Consider the following 22794-nt stretch of genomic DNA (forward strand, 5'->3'; position numbering starts at 1 on the left):
AAAAAGAGAAACACTAAAATTGCCAATAATTGAAAAGAAATACTGAAACTGCAATTGGACAACGAATATGACCAAAATTGTGCCGTTTACCCCTACAGCAAGCCTACTATGGGGATGTCCACACTGAGGGATCCAATCCTTGTCCAAGTGGACGACAACTTATAACCACACAAATAGATTTATATATTATTTCATTAAATAAAAAAAATTACTTAAATTATATGCATTGGACATTTTTAGGACTCTAATTTGGTCAATCCATCAAACCTCTTCTATAAATGACAGTTCTCATTTCATTCATGTAAAAAAAGAAAAAAAAATTGTCCATGGAACTCGTGATCACATTCTTGTTTCTCTTCATAAGTATTATCATGTTATGCACATGTTTTTATGTACTATCACCTCCAACATCATTAAAGACGAATCTAGAAAACGTCGGCTATAGCTATAGGCCGACGATGAAGCTACCATCGGGGCCTCAACCGTACCCAATCATCGGAAACATGTTCGACCTAGGACAAAACCCTCATCGGTCCATCGCCAACCTCTCAAAAATTTATGGTCCATTGATGACTCTCAAACTCGGTAGCATCACCATAATAGTCATATCTTCCCCTCAACTAGCCAAAGAAGCGCTACAAAAACATGACCAATCTTTCTACGGCCGAGCGACTCCGGCCGTGTCCCAAGTACACGGTCACGACAAGGTGTCGATGATATGGCTGCCGACGACTGATATCCGGTGGCGGGTTCTCCGTCGAATATGTAAAAACCATATGTTCTCGCAACAAAAGCTTGATGAAACCCAAGTCCTCCGCCAAGAAAGTTTGAGAAAGTTGCGTGACTACATGAAAGATTGTTGCGATTTTGGTCGAGTTGTTGATGTCTCTAGCATGGCTTGTTCTATATCACTCAACCTTATTACATCCTCTTTATTCTCACGTGATCTTTCTCAGTTCGATTCCGGACCGAATGTGTTTATGGATATTGTCAAGGCTTTGATCCAAGGCGTTTCCACAGCCAATATTGCTGACTACTTCCCTGTATTTAAATTCGTGGATCCTCAGGGGATTAAACGTCGAGCAAAAGCATATGTGGGGAAAATGTTTGCCATATTAGACGATATAATTAGCCAAAGATCAGAAGCAAGAAGGCAAGATTCTGCATTGATCACAAATGATATACTCGACGTTCTTCTGGATTTCAGCCAAAGGAGTAGTGAATCAGAATTGCCTCAGAATCAGATTAAACATTTGCTTATGGTGAGATATTATATTTCATCCATATCAATTACTTAATAGCTCGCTACTCATAGATTCTGATCCATATTTATTAATATAAGAAATTGTCACCCTTAAATACACGCATAGGTACTACCATGCATGAGAATATACATGATCTCGTTTCTTTCTCACATATAAATTTGAGATTTGGTCGCTCACACGAAACTTGATATCATATAAAGTTTTAAGGGTAATGCTACATGTACATTGAAGGTTACACGTTGGGTTAAATATTGCACTTGGAATTACATAATTATCCTGCACTTTATTTGGAAAAAATCTTTCAAAAATGCATGTAGGATAATCATGTAATTTCAAGTGCAATGTGTAACCCAACGTGTAATCCTCAATGTACATGTAGCATTACCCAAGTTTTAATATTAAAATATAATTTTCAAAATCTTTGTGTTGTTGTATATGTGTTCTATCAATTATTTTTAAATATTTTATTAAAATAAATTTAGTCTTAAAAATTAATTATACTTGTCTTTACGAATTAGTCGTTATAAAATAAAGTTGATAAATTATTCTATGTGAATGAAAAATAAATGTGTAGTAATAAAATGATTGTGGGTTTCACAAATGTTTGGTTTGTGTGATATTTGATTGTGATGTGTGAGAGATTTGAATGGTGGGATATTTTATTTATGACGTGGAATGATGTGTCCACAAATATTTGATGGAAATATTTTTGTTATTGTTGTTGCCCTTAGATATTTTATAATTTTAATCATTTACTGGCGTGTTGCTTATGTAGCTAGCCTTGATATGACACTGATTCAAAATATACCGATATGTTTCCCACGTTGTGCACTGTCATATCAGTGTGTTGATATGATGCTAACTTGACAGTAATTTCGAAAAAACAGAGGAATAAAATTGTAGGGACAAATATATATTGGACATTGCAATTTTCTTAATTCCAAATACCAAATGTGTTCTGTTGGGATCGATTGTTTGTAGAGGGGGGAGGGGGTGAATATACACTTCTTAAAATATTTTTTTGCAAATTACCAAAACTTATGGTCGGTCGAGTAGATGTTAACCAAACTAGACCAAATATCTCAACGCTTGAAAATGATCAAACAACAAGTAGTGTGAAAATAATTTGAAACTTTTCGATGAGTTTTTTTTGTATTCAACTCAATAATACTATCAACAAGATAAATGAAGTCAGTAATAAAGCGCACGTGATATATGGAAGTTTGAAGACTAAATACTTCTACATCTCCATTTCTTCCACTTACAAAGGAATACACAAGAAGACTTTGGTTTATACTATACTCTTGTATACAATCAACTCCAACTTTAGGACTTATGCACCGCCTAAATCGGAATTCTTTGTTAACACAAGGATAAGATCTCAAATATTATCAACTCAACACTAAAGTAATACCGAGAATGTTTGAATCTTTAGATCCAAACAGTCAAAATCTTCTACAAAGGATTTTTGTCTCTAAAGCGGCCGAGAGATCAGCTTTAGAAACCTCGAGGTGATACTTGAAACATCTGACATTATTTTTGTAAGAGAGGGTTACGTTGATTGAGCAGTCAATAATGTGGCTTTATTAAGTGCTCAAAATTACTGAGAATACAATCTTGTAAGAAAGAGTTCTTGGATAAAATTGATAGATCAATTCTCGTGTTCTCTGGTTTGGTGCATTTAGGGGTGTCAAAAACCAACCCAACCCGCCAACCCGACACAATTCAACCCGAAAAATATCAGGTTCGGGTTGGGGGTTTTTGGGTTCGGGTTGAATCGGGTTGACCCGAAAGCCAACCCGAAAAAATTATTCGGGTTCGGGTTGGGTCGGGTTGGGTTGGGTTCGGGTCAACCCGATTTGACCCGAATATTTTTATTATTTCTTTTTTATATATATAATTAAAAAAGATTTGTTACAAATTCATATGTTGTTTATTTGCAAAATATTTATTTTATATTGATATAATATATTTTCTTGATTTAAAGTTAATTTTGTAAAATTTTTATTTTTTAAAATAATGTTTTTATTTTTTGTAGTAAATAAATTTTAAATTTTCTACAACTAAACTTTTAAATTTAAATTATATATAAGCTTAGATTTTGTTATCATATGATTAAATATAATATTATTATTATTATTTTGTGTTTTGAATTTTTATTTAATTATTTTGCTAAAAAAATAAATAATAATAATAAAAAATCGGGTTGTTCGGGTTGAGCGGGTTGGTTTGGGTTATACGGGTTCGTGTTCGGGTTGAACATTTTCGGGTTGATTCGGGTTCGGGTCGGGTTCTGGTTGAGGAATTTTTAAATATTTTTTTCTTCAACCCGACCCGAACCCACCCGACCCACCCGAATTGACACCCCTAGGTGCATTCTATATTTATAGTGTCTCTTGCATAAGTCCATTACCCGTTTGACTGTAGGCCTCATAAATGAAAGAGTTTTGTTGTTGTCGTCTTCTTTGATAAATAAGAAACTCTATTTAATGCGCGATTTGGAATGCTTCCAAATAAGAAAAATAACGGTCATAGAAAACTTTACACCTACCCTTAGCAGTGTACATTTCAGGTAACTATCTGATTTTTTAATTCTTGATGATTGTGCATTGCTTGTCAACCTATTTCTTTGATAAAATATCTGAATTATTTTGAAGTATGTGAATGTTGAATCGGAAGATATGTAAAGACCGTTATTCAAAAACTTGGCAAGATTATAATCGGTTGAGGTGAGCTATATATAGTATAACCGTGCGAATAGATCTTCTTGTCCGGGCAAGGCAATCTTCCTGACTGGGTGAGGCACTGTGAAAGAGTGCATCCGGTTGAGATCTTTAAATGCTTGAGTTCAGTTGAGATGGACGCTCAATTACTTGTTATTACACTTAAAGGCAACTATTTTATAACAAAGAAATAGTATTTTTTATTACCAAAACTAAGTGATATAACAATTTCTCGCTTTTTGGTGATTACAAAACTTGAGCCTCTGAAAAATAAATATGATGTAGAAGTAAAAGAAATGAACTTAATTGAAAGAATGAATTCATTGTTACATGATGTTAGTGGAAAAGAAAAAAAAAAAACCAATTACACCTACAAAGAAAAGGTAACCAAAAAAAAAATATTGGTTGTCGCCTGAGCCAGCTGGTACCAAATACACTTTCTTTACCAGAACCTCTACTGCCGGATCAACCACCTCTTTGATTTCTTTTATCATATTCCTCTTTCTTTCTCCTGACCTCATATTTTCTTCTCCTTGATTCCTCTTGCCTTTATATATCATCTTCCCTCTTTTTGTCAGCACAACGTCTGTTATGATCAATAATTTCCTTAAGTTGGGTGTCGATGGCTGCTTGCATGTTGACCATTGGGGCATTTATCCTTTGTTCTATTTGTGTCAATTGACTAGACATGGTGACAACAGGATTATGGGAGTACTTCTTTTCATCCATCAAATCTTTCATTCTATCCGCAATGTCTATAGTCAGGCTATTAACCTTTTCCATAATAGGCTTGCGGATGTCAGATTTGGAGAGAATAGAGGCATCCAAGAGAGTGTTCATCGATGCTATCAATGTCTCTACATGCTGCAGATGACTGAATACTTCTTAAATGGTATTTTTGGCAGTCCTTTGAGCATTAGCTATGACATGGGCTGTTTGATTATTTCCAGAGTCATCATCATCATCATCATCATCATCATCATCGTCATCGCCTGAACTAGCTTTCTTATCATCCTCTTCCATATTATCTGCATTGCTATTTCCTTCTTCTCCAGGAATGATAGGAGAAGCATCTCGTGTCTGTTTTTTGTCACCCGGAGGTGGAGAAGCAGGCGAGGTAACTTCCATTTTTCTTTGAAGAGGGGGATGTTGTACCCGGTTCTTCAAAGATAGTTTCGGGCAATGAAGACCTCATCCATTGAGGTGAGTGGGATCTCCGAGAGAATGAATTCCAACTCTATTTTAGTGCTGTATGGACCTATAGCAGTAGTTGAAGGACGAGGAATATTGGATACAGTTACCTCAGGCTAAGCACCAGATGGATTGGTGCCAGTAGTAACAATATCATTAGCAGTTTAGGGGAGCTTAAGCGATCGAGGGATTTGCCTCATCAGTGGGTGAGGACACCTTTGGAGTTTCTTTAGTGTTATCGGTCGATACGGGCTCTGTAATGACCCAAACCGGATCACCTACTAGTTAACATTTAGGCATGCAATTAGTTAAACATAAGTAAGCAGTAAAGCAACAAAAACAGAAAACGAGTTTATCCAAAACAAATCGGCGAAATAAAATCGGCACTAAAACCAAAGAGGTAAATGCAATTCAACCAATTCGAAAGAAAATGTATCAAACCCTCAAACAAGAAATAAAAACACTCTGCAACCACTGATCCTGATCTCAGCCTTGTCTCGATTTTTTGACCTCGTCCAAATTGAGACATGCCCCGTCAAATAGACTGAGATGCTTAGAATGTAAAGTACGAGTATGCAAATCGATATGATGCATGAAAATGACTGGGTTCTGGTCAACTTACAAGTCACGCTCAGACTAGGTGCCAATGAGTGTATAGTATTATCTGGGTCAAATACATTGGGTAACTCCCCACACTCGTCGAAGATCACTGTATACGTAGCATCAATCCCCATCATCATGGCATCTCCCGATGTCCGAGAATATAACAAAGGCATAAGGTTGAGCGACCCGACTCGAAATACTATCTCGAAGTAGATACGGCTCAATATTAATATGCACATGCAACATAATAATAAAGTAATAAAACATGGATCATGGAAATTAAAATGCAATATCAGTCAGTAGTTATGTACCTCTCTAATATATTCCTAACAACACAAATCTAGGGTCCAAGCCTACAAGCTGTGAGGACCTTGATTCTAATCATCTAAACAAAATAAATCATTTAAATAATCCACAGAGAGTTCGGACAAAAGGTAAGAATTTTTTTTTAAAGGCATGCATGGACCCCGTGCACCCTCGGTGCCCGGGTCCGTGCATTAATCTGTAGCCAAGGGTTTGAAGGACACAAAATACACGGACCACCAAAAATGTACTAAAAACCCAACTCTCTGTTTTGGGCATGGACTCCGTGAACCCTCCGTGCCCGGGTCCGTGCCTAGCTTTTCAAAGACAAGATTTTCCAACCTCAGATCGAACCCATCCGGACCCATGCATGGACCAATGTATGGGATCCGTGCATGAACAATTATCGAACCAATCCAAAATGCGAAGGTACATGAACCCCCATACGGATGTGGCACGGGGTCGGTGCCTTGCTATACCAGCAAAATAAAAGACAGGTACCAGAACGCACAACTCCATTCCAACTCCAATATACATAATTCAACATGCATAATCTCATACAACTCGTATCAAAACAGTACATGATATTTTAAGGTTGTACAATAATCGAACTAGTAGAACATGCATCAATTCTAAGTTCTACAAATCAAAATACAATGAGTACAACGAGTTCGAAAACAAAGTTAGAATTCTATACCAAGTCCTCACTTCTAGCATTCCCAACTCAATCTAGCCATGCTCCCTCTGACTCGAACATGCCCCACATGTTGCCAAGCACACATACAAAGACAAGACATCAGCCGAATAATCCGATAAGAATAAAATTCCCAGTAAAAGAGACATAACAAGTAATCCACGTAATATATTGAATCCTGATATACGTAGCAACGAGACAAACAATTCAATTAGTATAACAACAACTCAATTCAAAATGCAATAAAATGCAAAGCATGTCTCCGGGGTTCGAGATTGTCTAAAATCGAAAAATCAAAGGGAATTTTGTTACTTCAATTTGGGATCCCGAGGCCAAGATATCACCACAACTAACCAACTCTCCCGATTGAGGTGAATGCGACATATCTCGCTCCTCTAGACTTTGGAGCATCTATAAGGAGTATTCAGACTTTGGGAGACGTCAACAACCCATGCACTCGCTTATAGTCCCCTAAACATCTAATTCGATGTGTAATCAAGTAATTCGGCTCAAGATGAATGCATATGAAAAATCAAAATGCATTCAAATAATTCAACTAATGCACGAAATCAAACAAAACAAGTAATCATGCATGTATGTGATTTAGGGACTCGAGATTCACTCTGAACTCGAGAATTCGTCCCTTTTCGATTCGATGTCGTCTATTAACTTTTATTTGATTCGATGCAACTTAAATATGGACAAGCTAAAAGAAAGAGAATTCTAATTAGAATCCATACAATCGTAATTCAACGATTAAGTCAACTCATTACCAATTCTCGATCAACTCTTCGACGCTTCTAATTCTGCGAACTCTGAACTCAATATTCTTCTGTACAATCAGTACGGAGATAAAAAAAAAACCCAATAACAACCAGTCAACCCCAAATCAAATCCGAAATTAAATCAAACTCCCCAATTTCTGAAAATCTCAAACCGACAGCATAACGGCTATATATTCGACTAACTGAAAATACAAACATCAATATAACAATTCCAACAACTCACAACAACAAGAGTCCATCCAATTCAATGCAATTCCAACAAATCCCAAAACCCAAATTATCGAATTAATCCTAAATATTCATAACAAATCCGAACGACGTTATTTTTTTGATTCAATTTCAAATATACGATCTATGCTAGCTTAAGAACAACATATCCGAAAATCATATAATTCTTACAACCCTTAAAAATCGAGACATGTTGAAACATAAGAAAACTTATTGTAGAACGGAGCTATCGCAGCTGTGATCGCGAATATACCTTCAGATTGAAATTCTAATGGACGGATCGAGCACGAAATGAAATCAGAAATCTCAAAGGGGCGTTAATGGCGTTTAGGCATGATGGAGAAGAAGAGGAAGAAGAAATCTTGCCACCTACACGCCTCTCACTCCTTTAAATATCAAAGAATAAGTCAAATAGGGAAAATTGCACTTCGGTCCCCAAGTTCTTAAAAAATTACAATTTGGTCCCTAATCAAATACCAATTAAATCCTCAAATTTCCTAATCTTCGATTATCAGTTTAATATCTTACAATCTCGGTTAAGGTAATTTTGGGGTATTACAATTCTCCCCCTCTAAGAACTGATTTCGTCCTCGAAATCGAATACGGTTCAATCACATAAGAAAGAGATAGGATCAAAGACTGCAATAAGAATACACTTCTCAGAAAATTTTTTGGAAATCACTACTTATCGGAATCTGTGAGGACCTTGGTTCTAATCATCTAATCAAGGAATAAACTATCAAGCATCCACAAAAAGTCAAGGCTTAAAGCCAAGAAATTTTTTTTAAAAAAGGGCTTCGCTCGAGCGGTAAGAAACTCCCACTCGAGCTGGCAAAGTTCTTCCCGAGAACCACCAAGGCAGCTCGCTCGAGCGGCAACATCATGCGCTCGAGCGAGACTTACCCTGCCTCAAGAGTAAAAATTGACTCGCTCGAGCGGCACAATCATGCGCTCGAGCGAGACCGGTTCTGGGCCAAAATTCCAGATTTAATCTCACATCCAAAGTTCAACTCAAAAACTCAAGTCTCAAACCACAACATGCATAAAACATCGATCTAGCATCATACAATACAAAGTATGTCTAAAGTTATCCGAATATACAAAAGCATAGAACATGCATCGGTTCTAGTTTACAATCCAAAATACATAATAAGTTCGAATATACAACTCGATTATAAAACAACAAGTCCTCATTTCTATCCACTCGACCACCTATCCATGCGATTTCTGACTTGGTCCTGCCCCATATGTCTCCAAGTACACATACAAAGACAAGACAATTGCCGGATAATCCGGTGAGAATAATATTCTCAGTAAAAGAGACAGAACATGCAATATCAAACATATATCAAATCATGATATATATAACAACCATATAATTTAAGAAGAACTATAAATGAGATGCATGCCCTTTTAAAATCGAGATTATCAATTCGGATAATCAAAAGGTAATTCGGTTATCTGATTCTTCTGTTGGGATCCCGAGGGTAAAATATCACAACAATCGCACCGAATCTCTCCTCGAGATGGATGATGTATATTTCAATAATCTAGACTCCGGAGCAACTATAGAGAGTTGATCGGCCATTGTAGTAATTCCCCTACAAATGCCACTCGACTATAATCCCCAGAACGTCTAATTCAAAATGAAACAAATCAATTGCCTCAATATGAATGCATATAAAATCATAATACATTCAATAATATAAATCAAGAAATTCACTTAAACATGCAAGTATGTGATTCTTTGGAATACTCGAATCAAGTCGGATTCGAGTAACTCGTCCCATTCAAGCCGAAGTCGTCTTATAAATTTCTCGATAAATGCAAGTGCTCCAAACCTGGACAATCAACGATAATCCCATATCAAAACTCTTCCAAATCCAAAACAATCGTCAATAAAGAATCTATACTATACCGACTTCAACTCTAAAACGATCCAAAATCCGCAACCTCGAACTCAAGTGCCTTCAAACCAATCTGTAAGGAGCGATAACTGATCAATAAATATTTTCAAACTCAAAGGAACCCGGTTCAAGTAATTCAACTCATACAATAATCCAAAACTCCGAACTGGCGACATAACGACTAAAAAAACTAAATAACCGGAAATCACAACATAGCAATACAATTCAACCAACTCATAAGAAGTCCCATCTCAATCAAAACAATTCAAAACCATCAATCTCCAAATCCCCATTTTCGAAAATCACTAGAAAATTCATAATAAATCCAACCGTCGTTCTTTTTCCGATCCGTCTTCAAAATAACGATAAGAACTAGCTCAAGAACATCATACTCAAAAAGAATTGAATTCCAACGACATCCAAAAAATGAAATATAACTGATCGGAGAAATACTTACGATAGAACAAAGCTCTCGTTACCGGGATCGCAAAACTAACTTCGGATTTAAATTCTACTGGACGGATCGTGCAAAAACCGGGAACAAAAATCTTGAAGATCTCGTTCTTGAGCTTCAATGGAGGGGAATCACGTTTGGGAAGAAAAGAAATAATGAAGGAAGCCTAGTCATGCTTCTACATATAATAAGACTAAGTCAAAGTATAATATTTGCATTTTAGTCCCCAAAAAATTCGAAACTTACAAAATAGTCCCTGATAAATTTCAAAACGGCCCTCGAATTCTATAATTTCCGATTATCTCAAATAAACTCGATTAAGATAAATTTGGGACGTTACAAAATATGTCTCTCAAACCGCTTCTTTAAACCCTATCGGCTCAAGTGCACTGTCACAACTGAATTGGGTTGTTCCGGAGCTGTTTATCTGTTCGGTTAAAAATCGGAATCGGTCGAAGCAACTCAACATCTCAATACGTTCAATCTCGTTGGTCGAAGAAAACAAGAAGGATCTGGTGTTATCCCGCAACAAAAGATGGAAAACACATCGTGAATACCAGAAGAGACGGAACAAAGACAAGTCTATAGGCAAGATCGCCTATCATCTCCAGACTCTAGTGAGAATCGATCAATCCCAGAGACGACTTCTCTCTCTTCTCATATCTGACAAAGCCTCTGAAAAGGCTAAATATTCAGAAAAAATATTCGGTCTCCTTGATCAAAATACAAAGATCTGCATCGGATATTTGAATACATCGTCTATCTATTCCAAGTCGTCTTCACTCTTGACATAAAATATTCATCTGTCTATCTAAACCTCGAAACATATCTGGTCCCAATTCAGAGAACCCAGAAAATCATCTCAATACAATCGAGATTTTCATCTCTTCGCGTACAATGCTTCAAAAGGTGCCATCAATATACTCGTCTGATTGCTATCGTTGTACAAAATCTCCATAAGACTCGAGAATTCTTCCAACTAGTGCTAAAGTCGAGCACTACAATTCAAGGCATAACCTCTAAAGTCTGAATCGCCCGCTTTGGCTGTCCGTTGTTTTGAGGATTAAATTTGTAATCAGATGTAATCGAATAACAAAGACCTCTTGAAAACTGAGTCCAAATTCGAAGAGTGAATCAAGGATCTTGGTCTGAAACGATATAATTCGACAGACCAAACAATCTGACCACGTCTCGGACAAAAATGTGGCCATCTGATCGTGTTTGAATGTCATTTTGCACGGAATGCAATAGCAGATTCCATCAATATGTCAATCATACTCAGGTAGCATCTCAATCTCAGACTGATCGTAGCTTCGGGATAGCATCCATCGAAAAGTAAACCCATTTACATTTTGAACAGATAAATGTACAACAAACAATCGGTCCTTCTCTCTCTGCTGTCTCCTGCCGACAGTACAAAACATTTGGACAAAATCTCATAACACTGCTCTTTTTTGAATCCACCAAGACTGGTTTAACATATCGATATACTACTTTCGACCATCTATAAAAATGCTGAAATGACTGATATGCGCCTCTCACAAGATTCGCTGTCTCAATTCAAAAACATCGAGCACAACAGTACAATTACTCACAAATACGGCATCAACCCTGACCTGAAACTCAGACGGTTTCCAGTTCTGACTTCTCTTCATCGAACTCTAAAAATCGAATCAGATTTCGAAGCGTTCTTGATCTTCTCAATCAACTCTGGTTTGGCTCAAACGAAAGAGTTCTGATAGACTTCTTATCTGCTTCAAATTCTAAGTCAGGCATGCAGTAATCATTGCTTCAAAAGAAAATATCGATAGTAGATAAAATAGAGAACAAATCTTCAGCTCAAAACATCAGCTGTTGCATCCAAATTCCTCGGATAGAATGGATTTCACAGTCAAAAATCCGTTATCATATCTAATCATTTCTTTTGTCTAATAATCAATACAGACGATGAAACAAATACTTCAATTCCCAAGATCAGAAAAGATTTCAGAAATTTCCTCATAAAGAAAATGACGCGAGATCTTCCAATCAATAAGATCACAGCGAGCTCAAATCCAGAACCATACATTGAGTCTCGAGCGTCTTCAGCTGCCTCAATGCCTAAGCTATTGCATGATTTCTCTGAAATAATATCCCAAATCTCGATAAGAAAAAGTAATGCACTGAAGATCATCAGTATGAAAGGAATAAAGAATACTGAAAAGCTGATTAATCTCTTCTTCAGGTCAATAAGAAACGGTCTCATACGATTCATACAGAAGGAACATTTTGCTGAGTAATCGGCGTCACAACGATAAGAATCTCTCGAAGAATCAGCTATAGAACTCATAAAACCCAAGATCTTCAACTTCAGGTACAAATATCTGTCTAGATCAATTCATACCAGCTTCAGTCTTGAGGTCATCAATAAAAATTCTATCAACAGATAATATGATCGAGGAAAGACAACTCGATCCAATCAGAGTTCAGACGTCGATAGAATAGCATACAACTACTCGGCACACAAAATCTGTATGACAATCCTTGAATGCTCTGCATGATCAGTATGATTCTCGTTCCAAAAGGACAAGAAGATCATCGATAATAATAGTTTTGAATTCAACTAAATACCTCTGAAAGATTCGGTTCCTAACATTCATAAATACTACATGAGCATTTGTCAATTCAAACAGCATGTCAAAATTAAAAACGGCCATACCTCGTCCTGAATGCGTTCTAAGGAACATTTTCCTCTCAATTCTGAACTGATGTTGTCTGATCTCAAGTCGATGCTGAATCTAACCTCGTGAATCGGAGGCAAATCGGGAATCTCATGCGAAACAATTTCAGCAAACTCTAAAACTCGGGTACATCAACCAATAAGGGCTGAATTCCATGACAACAACAGTAAATATCGAGAATCCTTCTTCACCTCTCTACAACAAACGGTCATTCGACAAAACAAAAATCAAAGAATCCTTGAATCGAGAATTCTTACCGAAAGATTTCCACTCATCTATCAATTCAGATCTGAATCTGAAAACTCTCTGAAAACCTCTCACAGTAGCCCTGTACTTAGTTAAGCAGCTATACAGACAAAATAATCAAAATTTGATAACTTAAGTACTAAACAGCCCAGTTCAATCTTATTCCCCTCAAATCGAAGTTCAAAATTTCGGACTAACCTCGAAGAAAACCATTCCTCCTCTCAAAAGCGAAGAATAGCAACAACAGTAATCAAAAGCTCAGCAGGCAGAGTTGCATCATAACAAATTCCTCAATAAGAAAGTAAGGAACCCACCAGTATCTATCAATATAAGAGCAAAAAACCAAAATCGAACTGTTACCTGCTAAGTCACCTTCAAGTGCAACCTGAGTCTTAAAATCCTCGTGAAGAGGATGGACTAAGGCCTGTTGCCTCGGAGGTTGATTCAAATTATGATTACCTCCCATAAGATTATGCTGAGGTGGCTGAAATGAGTGAACATTTTGAGATAGCTCAGAACCACGCTGAGGACAAATCCTGGCAAAATGTCCCGTCTGATGAAAAATATGGAAACTACCAAAAGTTCCTCTACATAAAACACTGGAATGACGACCTCCACACTTGCTGCAAGTCGCACCTGAAGTTCCCGAACTCTGTCTTGAGCCAAATTGTTTCGATCCGCTGGAGCTAGAAGAACTACTCCCAGACTTCTTGAATTGCTTTCCCTTCGGTTGTAGATGATGATCGAACAAATACTACCACAAAAAAAATCAATTCAAATATGTCTATCAATTAAGCTCGAAATAATCGCAAGTGCACGATTCAAGTAATAATATAGTGTACTGAGTACGAGTATCGTCCTCAAGGACTACTGAAACTAATTTGTCTTTTCAATTTCTCACCACACAAAGTATCGAAAAGTTGAATTGTGATTTATCTAACATCTAAAATTAAAACTCAATGTAAGTAAACTTAAATTTCTTGCAACCAAACAAACAAATCACACGTTGATAAATAACAATTCAAAAGGATTTTTGTTGGAATTTCCGGTTCACCTTTCCCCTAATTGAACTGGACGATTGAAACTCAATTTATCTTTATAAATTTGACAGAATTTCCTGTAACATTGACACTCTCTCTCGAGGTTATGCCAAACTAATCAAATCAATGAAGTAATTAAATCTCTTTAATTATTTATCATGACCGATTGCTTTGCGTTCTATGAATTCTACAATTTCAACCTGGTGGTCTACGGCTATCAACATGTACTAAATACCATATCTCTATGCATATTTTAAGTCCACGGATTCTATCATTCGTCCTAATTAGGAATCTATCTCTCGATAGAAATTCACAATTTACGAATCTATGTTAAAGGTAGCTAAACATCAACATAGAAAGAAAAACATGATGAACTCAATTATAAACATAAATCAAATCTCAATACGTCCAATGATTCAATCACACTAAAGTGTTTCGGGGTTAGGATCCCCTCGATTCCAACAAAATAAATACTTAGATACTGAAATTCATTACAAAAATTCAATCTTCAAAAAGGGTTTAATCATAACAATTCAGAAAAGGAAGAAAAGAAAAACTCCCAACGGAGAATAGAATTCTTCAAGCGTTCAGCCGCCGGTAGCCCTCTGATGTGCGTCAAAAAGTAACCCTCAAAACTAATTAAATAATTGTATTTATATTATCACACAATCCTTCCCCAAATAAACTCTAAAAATAAATAAATAACTTAAATCTGCGCGTCGCGCCCGAGCGGTAGAAAATTACCGCGCGGGCGCCTCGAAACTCTGCCACCTACTGTTTCCAAAAATCGTGACCGCGCCCATGCGGTAGAAAATGACCACCCGTGCGCCTCTCTTTAATCAAGCTACTGTCTTTCTCAACCATGACTGCGCCCGCGCGGTAGAAAATAACAGCATGCGCGCGCCTTGCTTTTTCCAGAAATGTGACTTTCTTCTTATGCTCTCCTCACGGCCTCCATTGTGCATCGCCTTCTCACTGAGTATCAGCATTTCTTGGTGAATCCCTGCCATATAAATAAATAAACCAGAGGAGTGACAACAAAAACAAAAAAACAATAAACGAAACAAGAATGAAAAAAAACAGACACAACGTAAACAAAACGAATGCAAAACAAACGCAAAACAAAGCAACATAACACACAAAAACGACTCCTATCAACCTCCCCAAACTAACCTTTTGCTTGCCCTCAAGCAAAATAGGTGAGAACTAGAATGAAAACACAAAAACAAGTAAGAACGATTCATGAGAAATCAAAGCCTCAGAGAAGTTCACTTTCAAAACAAAATCAACACCGCTCTCAACTTTTCATAATCCACCTTCAATTTAACGTGAACGTGTGTGTGTGACATGTTATTCCAGTTTCATGCAACTCAAACAAAATCCATTCCAAATCTTCTTAGCGACCTATTTACAATTCAGTGAAAGTTTCACTCTCAAGTATCCATTCCTTCTAACGACTCTAGACACACCCACCTCCCTTGAGATAGTGAATTACACACCTCCGAATTTTACACCCGGTATTGCTTTAGCCCCAATAATTACCCGCTAACTTAGCTATAACTGGCTAGGATACGAATTTTTTCTTAATCCCCTCGTCTATAGCCCGGATGGAGCATCAACCCCATTTTATCCGCATACTTAGCCTTGAATTTAATCTTTTAGGATTTCAATCCTTTCAAGGCCCGGATGGAGTTGTAAAAAAAATGTTTTCTTTCTTTTTTTTTTCTAGGTGCGCCCAAGATCATAAGTGTCATGCTAGAGGCTCGTCAAAATTCATAGAACACAATTAAGATCCACAAAACACCTATTGCCGTTCAATGGTCAAACAGACAGAAATTTCATCAAAGCTTTCGTTACAATCCATTGGTCTAACACGAGTGCTTAAAATATTCACGGGTCAACCTACAGTTTCTCATGTCAAGTCAAGAGAAATTTTTTTTCAAAATTCACAACTTCATCTCATCATCGGCTCCCAATCATCGCCTCACTCAACACACATGCAAACAATTATGCACTGTAAGCAACAAAAACATTATGCATGATTACACAAAAGACACACACCCTCCCCAAACTAAAGATGAGCATTGTCCCCAATGCTACTTAACACCACCAAATCTAAAAACAAACAAAAAGCAAATAAAAACAAAAAGCACTAAAAACTCCCCTGGTACTAATCAGACTCCTCCTCATCCATGTCTTCGGGCATATCCCGAACCGGTGGAGCATATTGGAATTGGAACGGTGGAGGATATGGCGGTGGTACTGGATAAGCGGCCAGGTCCATCCCAGCATTTGCGAGCAGTCCTCGCATCATGGCGTTGGTGGATTCATTGTAGGCGGCGTTCACCTCTTGACATTTTTCCATGTGTTGCACCCAAGCCGAAATCTCGCTTAATGTGTCATTCGTGGTGCGGCGAGCAGGGGGTGGCTTAAGCACACTCCTTGATGATTGACCGGGTCCAGAGCTGGCCTGGCTAGGAGGTTGAAACTCTCGGAGGTGGAATGAATGTTTTGCTTTCAATATTGTGTTATCCACTGCCTGCATTGGGTGCAACCATTCTTCGTCGTCCCTGTATGGGACACCAGCTTGCACACACAATAAATAAACAATGTTCGGAAAAAAAATTGAAATGTTGGACGTGCGAATGGACATGTACAACTCTCGGTTGATAATTTGTCCAACATTAAGCAGCCATTGCTTGTGCAGGGCATACAGCAGCACCGCCCTGCTCATTGTGACATCATGGGTGTGGGACACCGGCATCAACCTGTGAGTCAGAAAAGCATACCACAAGGCCGGTTCCAGCCGCAAATATTTTTCCTTAAAAGATATAAATTTGACCGAATCCTTCCACACGTTACCCTCATAACACAGGACATTCGAGATTTCATTATAATCCGGGTTAGCCTTAAATGCCTGAAATTGGCTATCATCTACATCCGGAGTTTTCAATAATTCATTAATAGCAGCGGGACTAAAGGAAACCATCTTACCCCGCACGAAAGCTGTGCTATCAGTACGCTCGGTGGCGTTGGCATAAAATTCACGGACCAGCGGGACTAACGCCGCGAGAGGTTGGCGGCAAAACTCGGCCCATCCTCGAGCCACGATGCCAAGGGAGGCGGTGAGTTTTTCAGAGAGATCGATCCCCCTCTCTGCAATTGGATTCCTTGCAGCCTTGGCCTCTTCATACCTCGCCTTGGCTTCTTTTGAAATAAATTTTTCCTCTATGATTTTGGATGGGTTGGCCCTAGAGGTAGCAATCTTCTGTTTCTTGGGCGCCATGTCAATAGAGATGAGAAATCAAGCGAAGAACCTGTGAAAATTAGAGAAGAGATATGGTAAGAGATTCAGATAGAGACGGCGGCGAGGGAAGCTTAGGGTTAGAGAGAAAAGAAAGAGGGGAAATAAATAAAGAAAGAAGGGAGTCGGGCTTTTAAAAATTCTGAGATTTCGCGAGGCGCCCGCGCGGTAGAAAATTGATGCGCGGGCGCACACCCCTTTTTTTTCAAAAATTTTAGACAGTGGCTTTGGGTGCGCGGGCGGCAGAAAACTGCCGCGCGAGCACACCCCCTCGTTTCCAAAAATTCTGAGACAGTGTGTTTTGGTGCGCGGGCGGCAGAAAACTGCCGCGCGAGCGCACCCCCTCGTTTTTGAAAAATTTTCAGAGACAGTACTCCACTCGAGAAATAACAGTAATTAACTTAAAAAGTTCTAACACTTACTAAAATGAACAAAAATGCAAATAAATAACAAGGAAAGTAGAATGTAGTTCTCAATTTATAGTCGAGAGCTTGACTTTTCATCCTCCCCAAACTAGTCTTGGTCAGTCAATGTGGTGATGACTGGCGTGGAATCCACATCACCTCCCACATAGTGTTTTAACCTTTGAGCATTGACCGTGAACGACTCGTTGCGGGCATCTTTTATCTCTATACCCCCGATGGGTACACCCTGGTGATTTTATAGGGCCCAGACCATCTAGACTTCAGTTTTCCGGGAAATAGTCTTAACCGGGAGTTAAACAGCAACACAACATCTCCTTCCTTGAAGTCCCGCTGTCGAATGCGCTTGTCATGTATTCTCCTGGTTTGTTCTTGTACGAAACCGCCATGTCATATGCACTGTCGCGGAATTCCTCCAGTTGATTAAGCTCTAGCAATATTTTTTCACCTGCAGCAGCAAATTCATAGTTTAGAGTCTTAATAGCCCAATATGCTTTATGCTCTAATTCAACAGGTAAATGGCATGCCTTTCCAAACAACAATCTATAAGGGGAGGTGCCTATAGGTGTTTTAAATGCTGTCCTATAGGCCCATAAGGCATCATCCAGTCGAAGTGCCCAATCCTTCCGATTAGTATTCACACTTTTCTCCAAAATCTGTTTGATTTCTCGATTGGATACTTCTACTTGACCACTGGTCTGGGGATGATATGGGGTAGAGACTTTATGCTTGACACCATATTTCTTTAAGAGTTTGTCAAAAATTTTATTGCAAAAGTGGGTGCCACCATCACTAATTATTGCACGGGGTGTACCAAACCGATTAAAAATGTTTTTTTTCAAAAATTTCAGTACAACCTGTGCATCATTTGTTGAAAAAGCTTCGGCCTCTACCCGTTTTGAAACATAATCGACTGCGACCAAAATGTATTTTTTTGTCAAAAAAGTGGAAATGGTCCCATAAAGTCGATTCCCCAAACATCAAATATCTCACACTCAATGATATTATGTAACGGCATTTCATTTCGGTTCGAGATATTACCTGTCCGCTGACATCTATCACAAGCTAAGACAAACAAGCGCGCATCCTTAAAAAGGTTGGGCCAATAGAACCCACATTCAAGTACCTTTGCTGCAGTTTTGATTGGCCCAGCATGGCCACCTACCTCACGATCATGACAATGACTGAGAATGCTTTGGATTTCTCCTTCCGCCACACATCTCCGAATCATTGAGTCAGCACATATTTTAAACAGAAATGGTTCCTCCCAAAAGTAGTGCTTGACATTCGATAAAAAAATTTTCTTCTGATGGAAGGATAGATTGTGTGGGAGTGTGCTTGTGACCAGAAAATTAGCAAAATGTGCATACCATGGTGAACTCTCTATGGCGAAAAATTTTTCATCAGGGAACCAATCATCTATGTCCTATAGTTCGTTTTGTGCATCATCCGGAATGCATTCTAATCTAGACAGATGATCAGCTACTACGTTTTCAACACCTTTCTTATCCCTAATCTCTAAATCTTGCAAAAGTAAGATCCACCTAATCAGTCTAGGTTTTGCATCTTTCTTTGCCAACAAGTGCTTAATAGCAGAGTGATCTATGTAAATTGTGATTTTTGAAAGTACAAGGTACGAATGAAATTTGTCCAGTGCAAATACTACAGCTAACAACTCCTTTTCAGTGGTGGCATAATTCAGCTGAGCTTCATTAAGAGTCTTACTAGCGTAGTAGATAGTTCGGAATACCTTGTCTATTCGTTGGCCGAGTACCGCACCAACAGCATAGTCACTGGCATCGCACATTACCTCAAATGGAAGATCCCAGTTTGGCGATGTCAGTACTGGCGCAGTCACCAGTCTTTCTCTCAACACCTCGAAGGCCTGCAAACAATTCGAATCAAAGTCAAAAGGGGCATCTTTCATGAGCAAGGAAGACAGAGGTTTAGCAATTTTTGAGAAGTCTTTAATAAATCGCCGATAAAAATCAACATGTCCTAAAAAACTTCTAACTCCCTTTACTGTCGTGGGTGGAGGTAAATTTTGAATGACGTGCACCTTTGCCCTGTCCACCTCGATCCCTTGTTCAGAAATTCTGTGACCCAACATTATACCTTCTGTCACCATGAAATGGCACTTCTCCCAGTTAAGCACCAAATTGGTTTCCTCGTATCTCATCAACACAGAATTCAAGTTATGCAGACATGCATCAAAAGATTGACCGAAAATAGAAAAATCATCCATGAAAATTTTTAAAAAATTTTCGACCATATCATGAAAAATAGCAGTCATGCATCTCTGAAAAGTAGCAGGAGCGTTACATAATCCGAAAGGCATACGTCTGTAAGCAAACGTACCATATGGGCATGTAAAAGTTGTTTTATCTTGGTCTTCAGGTGCAATCGCTATTTGATTGTATCCTGAATACCCGTCTAAAAAGCAGTAAAACTCATACCCAGCCAATCTCTCTAGCATTTGATCAATGAAAGGGAGGGGAAAATGATCCTTACGGGTTGCGTCATTTAATTTTCTATAATCTATGCACACACGCCAACCCGTAACTGTCCGAGTAGGTATCAATTCATTATTCTCATTTTTTACGACAGTTATCCCCCCTTTCTTTGGCACACATTGCACTGGACTTACCCATGGACTATCAGAAATAGGATAAATAATACTTGCGTCCAACAGTTTGATCGTTTCAGCTTTTACAACTTCCTGCATCTTCGGGTTTAGTCTCCTCTGTGGTTGGACTAATGGGTTGATGCTCTCTTCCATTAAGATCTTGTGCATGCATATGGACGGATTTATTCCTTTGATATCTGCCACTTTCAAAGCAAATACACTCTTGTGATTCTTGAGCACATCCATTAATCTGGCCTCCATCTCACCTGTCAAAGAAGACGAAATTATGACAGGTAAATTATCATTCTCACCTAAAAATACATATTTGAGATGGGTAGGCAATGGTTTCAATTCCAAAGTGGGTGGTTCCTCAATTCTTGGTTTCTGAAGGACTAAATCCTTTCGGTCGCCAAGATCTTCAAGTCTAAGCTTTCCACCTCTTCTCCATGACTTGTTGTCATTCAAATATGCAGTCATCTCTTCAATTTCATCACTGAAATCGTCCACATGCTCCGATATAAGTGCAGTTTATAATGGTTCCTGAAAAGTATCCTGCACATAACCAAATAATAGTGAATCCACTACATCTAGTTGAAAACATTCTTCATTATTCTGAGAAAATTTTAAAGCATTAAAAACATCAAACGAAATTTTCTCTTCTCCCACTCTCAAAAGCAACTCTCCCTTCTGGACATCTATTAGTGTCTTTCCTGTTGCCAGGAAAGGTCTACCCAAGATGAGTGGCATGTCCAAATCATCTTCCATATCTAACACCACGAAGTCCACGGGGAAGATGAATTTGCCCACTTTTACAAGTACGCCCTCGATTATACCCCGTGGATATTTGATGGACCTGTCCGCCAGTTGTAACGACATTCTAGTGGACTTTGGTTCTCCCAAGTTCAATTTCCTAAACACAGAGTAAGGCATTAGATTTATACTCGCACCCAAATCACACAAAGCCTTATGAAATTGAACATCATTAATTACACAGGGTATAGAGAAACTCCCTGGATCCTTTTGCTTTAGTGGGATTTTATTCTGAACCAGCGCTGAGCAGTTTTCCGTCAGACTTATCATTGCATGATCCTCCAATTTCCTCTTGTTAGAGAGGATCTCTTTCAAGAATTTCGCATAACTTGGCATTTGCATCTGTGCATCAGCGAAGGGTATATTGATATTCAATTTTTTAAACACTTCTAAGAATTTACCAAACTGAGATTCTAGCTTGGCCTTCTTAAGAGCTGCAGGAAAAGGTGGTGGTGCAACAATTTTTGATTGTGAAGTGGGTGGGGGTGTTAAGATAGACGACTTACCTGAAGTTTTTTCTGATGTAACTGTTTCTGGCTCTTTCTCGCTTTTTTGTTCAGGCTCGACCGTCTTTCCACTCCTTAATTCAATTGCTTTCACCTGTTCTTTCGGATTCTTCTCAGTGTCACTTGGAAAAGTACCCTGATCTCTGCTGGAAATTGATTTGGCCAATTGCCCTATTTGATTCTCCAGATTCTTTATCGATGCATCTTGATTCTGCATGCGGGTCTCAGTAGATGATATAAATTTCTGCATCATCTGCTCCAAGCTTGACTTCTCCTCTTGAGGCGGCCTGCTGTAGTTCTGATTTCCATACGGCTTATTCTGTCCACCCCATGAAAAATTCGGATGCTGTCTCCACCCTGGATTGTATGAGTTCGAATATGGGTCATTCCTAGGGCGATTCTGATTCCCCATGTGGCTTGCCATAACTCCCTCTGGCTGAGAGAATGTTTGACAATCTTTCGTGAAATGCTCTGCACCGCAATTTTCACACCATACTTCTTGCACTCGCATCGCCGAATGTCCTACACTCAGTTCCTCGATCCTTTTGTTCATGAACTCAAGTTGAGCAGCCACAGAGGTGAATGCATCAACTTGATGAAGTCCAGATGATTTCCGAGCTGCACTTCTTTCAGATTGAGGATGATAGCTACTGGTTGCCAACTCCTCAATTAATTCGTAGCCATCCTCTGAAGACTTTCGTAGTAGATTCCCACCTGCAGCTGCATCTAACATGGTACGATTTGAATGAGAAAGTCCATAGTAAAAAGTTTGTACCACTAGACCGTCTGGTAATTGGTGGTGTGGACATCTCCTCAGCAGATCCTTATAGCATTCCCATGCTTCATAAAACGTCTTCTGTTCACCTTGGGAAAAAGTTGTGATATCGGATCTCAGCTTCATTGACTTCGATGGTGGAAAGTATTTGGTGAGGAAAGCTTTCGCCAAGTCATCCCAAGTTATGATGGA

At 38.6% G+C, this 22794-nt stretch overlaps 1 protein-coding gene across 1 annotated transcript in view; it reads left to right on the forward strand.

The window, feature by feature from the left end:
* Positions 1–385: 385 nt before the first annotated feature.
* Positions 386–22794, forward strand: part of LOC140885440 (cytochrome P450 76T24-like) — a 40836-nt gene continuing 18427 nt past the window's right edge. Inside the window, exon 1 of the mRNA XM_073292398.1 lies at positions 386–1262. Within this exon, the coding sequence (XP_073148499.1) occupies positions 459–1262 (804 nt within the window). The 5' untranslated portion in view covers positions 386–458. The remainder of the gene's footprint in view (positions 1263–22794) is intronic.

Source organism: Henckelia pumila, chromosome 2 (genome assembly GCF_033568475.1).
Source record: "Henckelia pumila isolate YLH828 chromosome 2, ASM3356847v2, whole genome shotgun sequence".
In the NCBI taxonomy this organism is placed as follows: Eukaryota; Viridiplantae; Streptophyta; class Magnoliopsida; order Lamiales; family Gesneriaceae; genus Henckelia; species Henckelia pumila.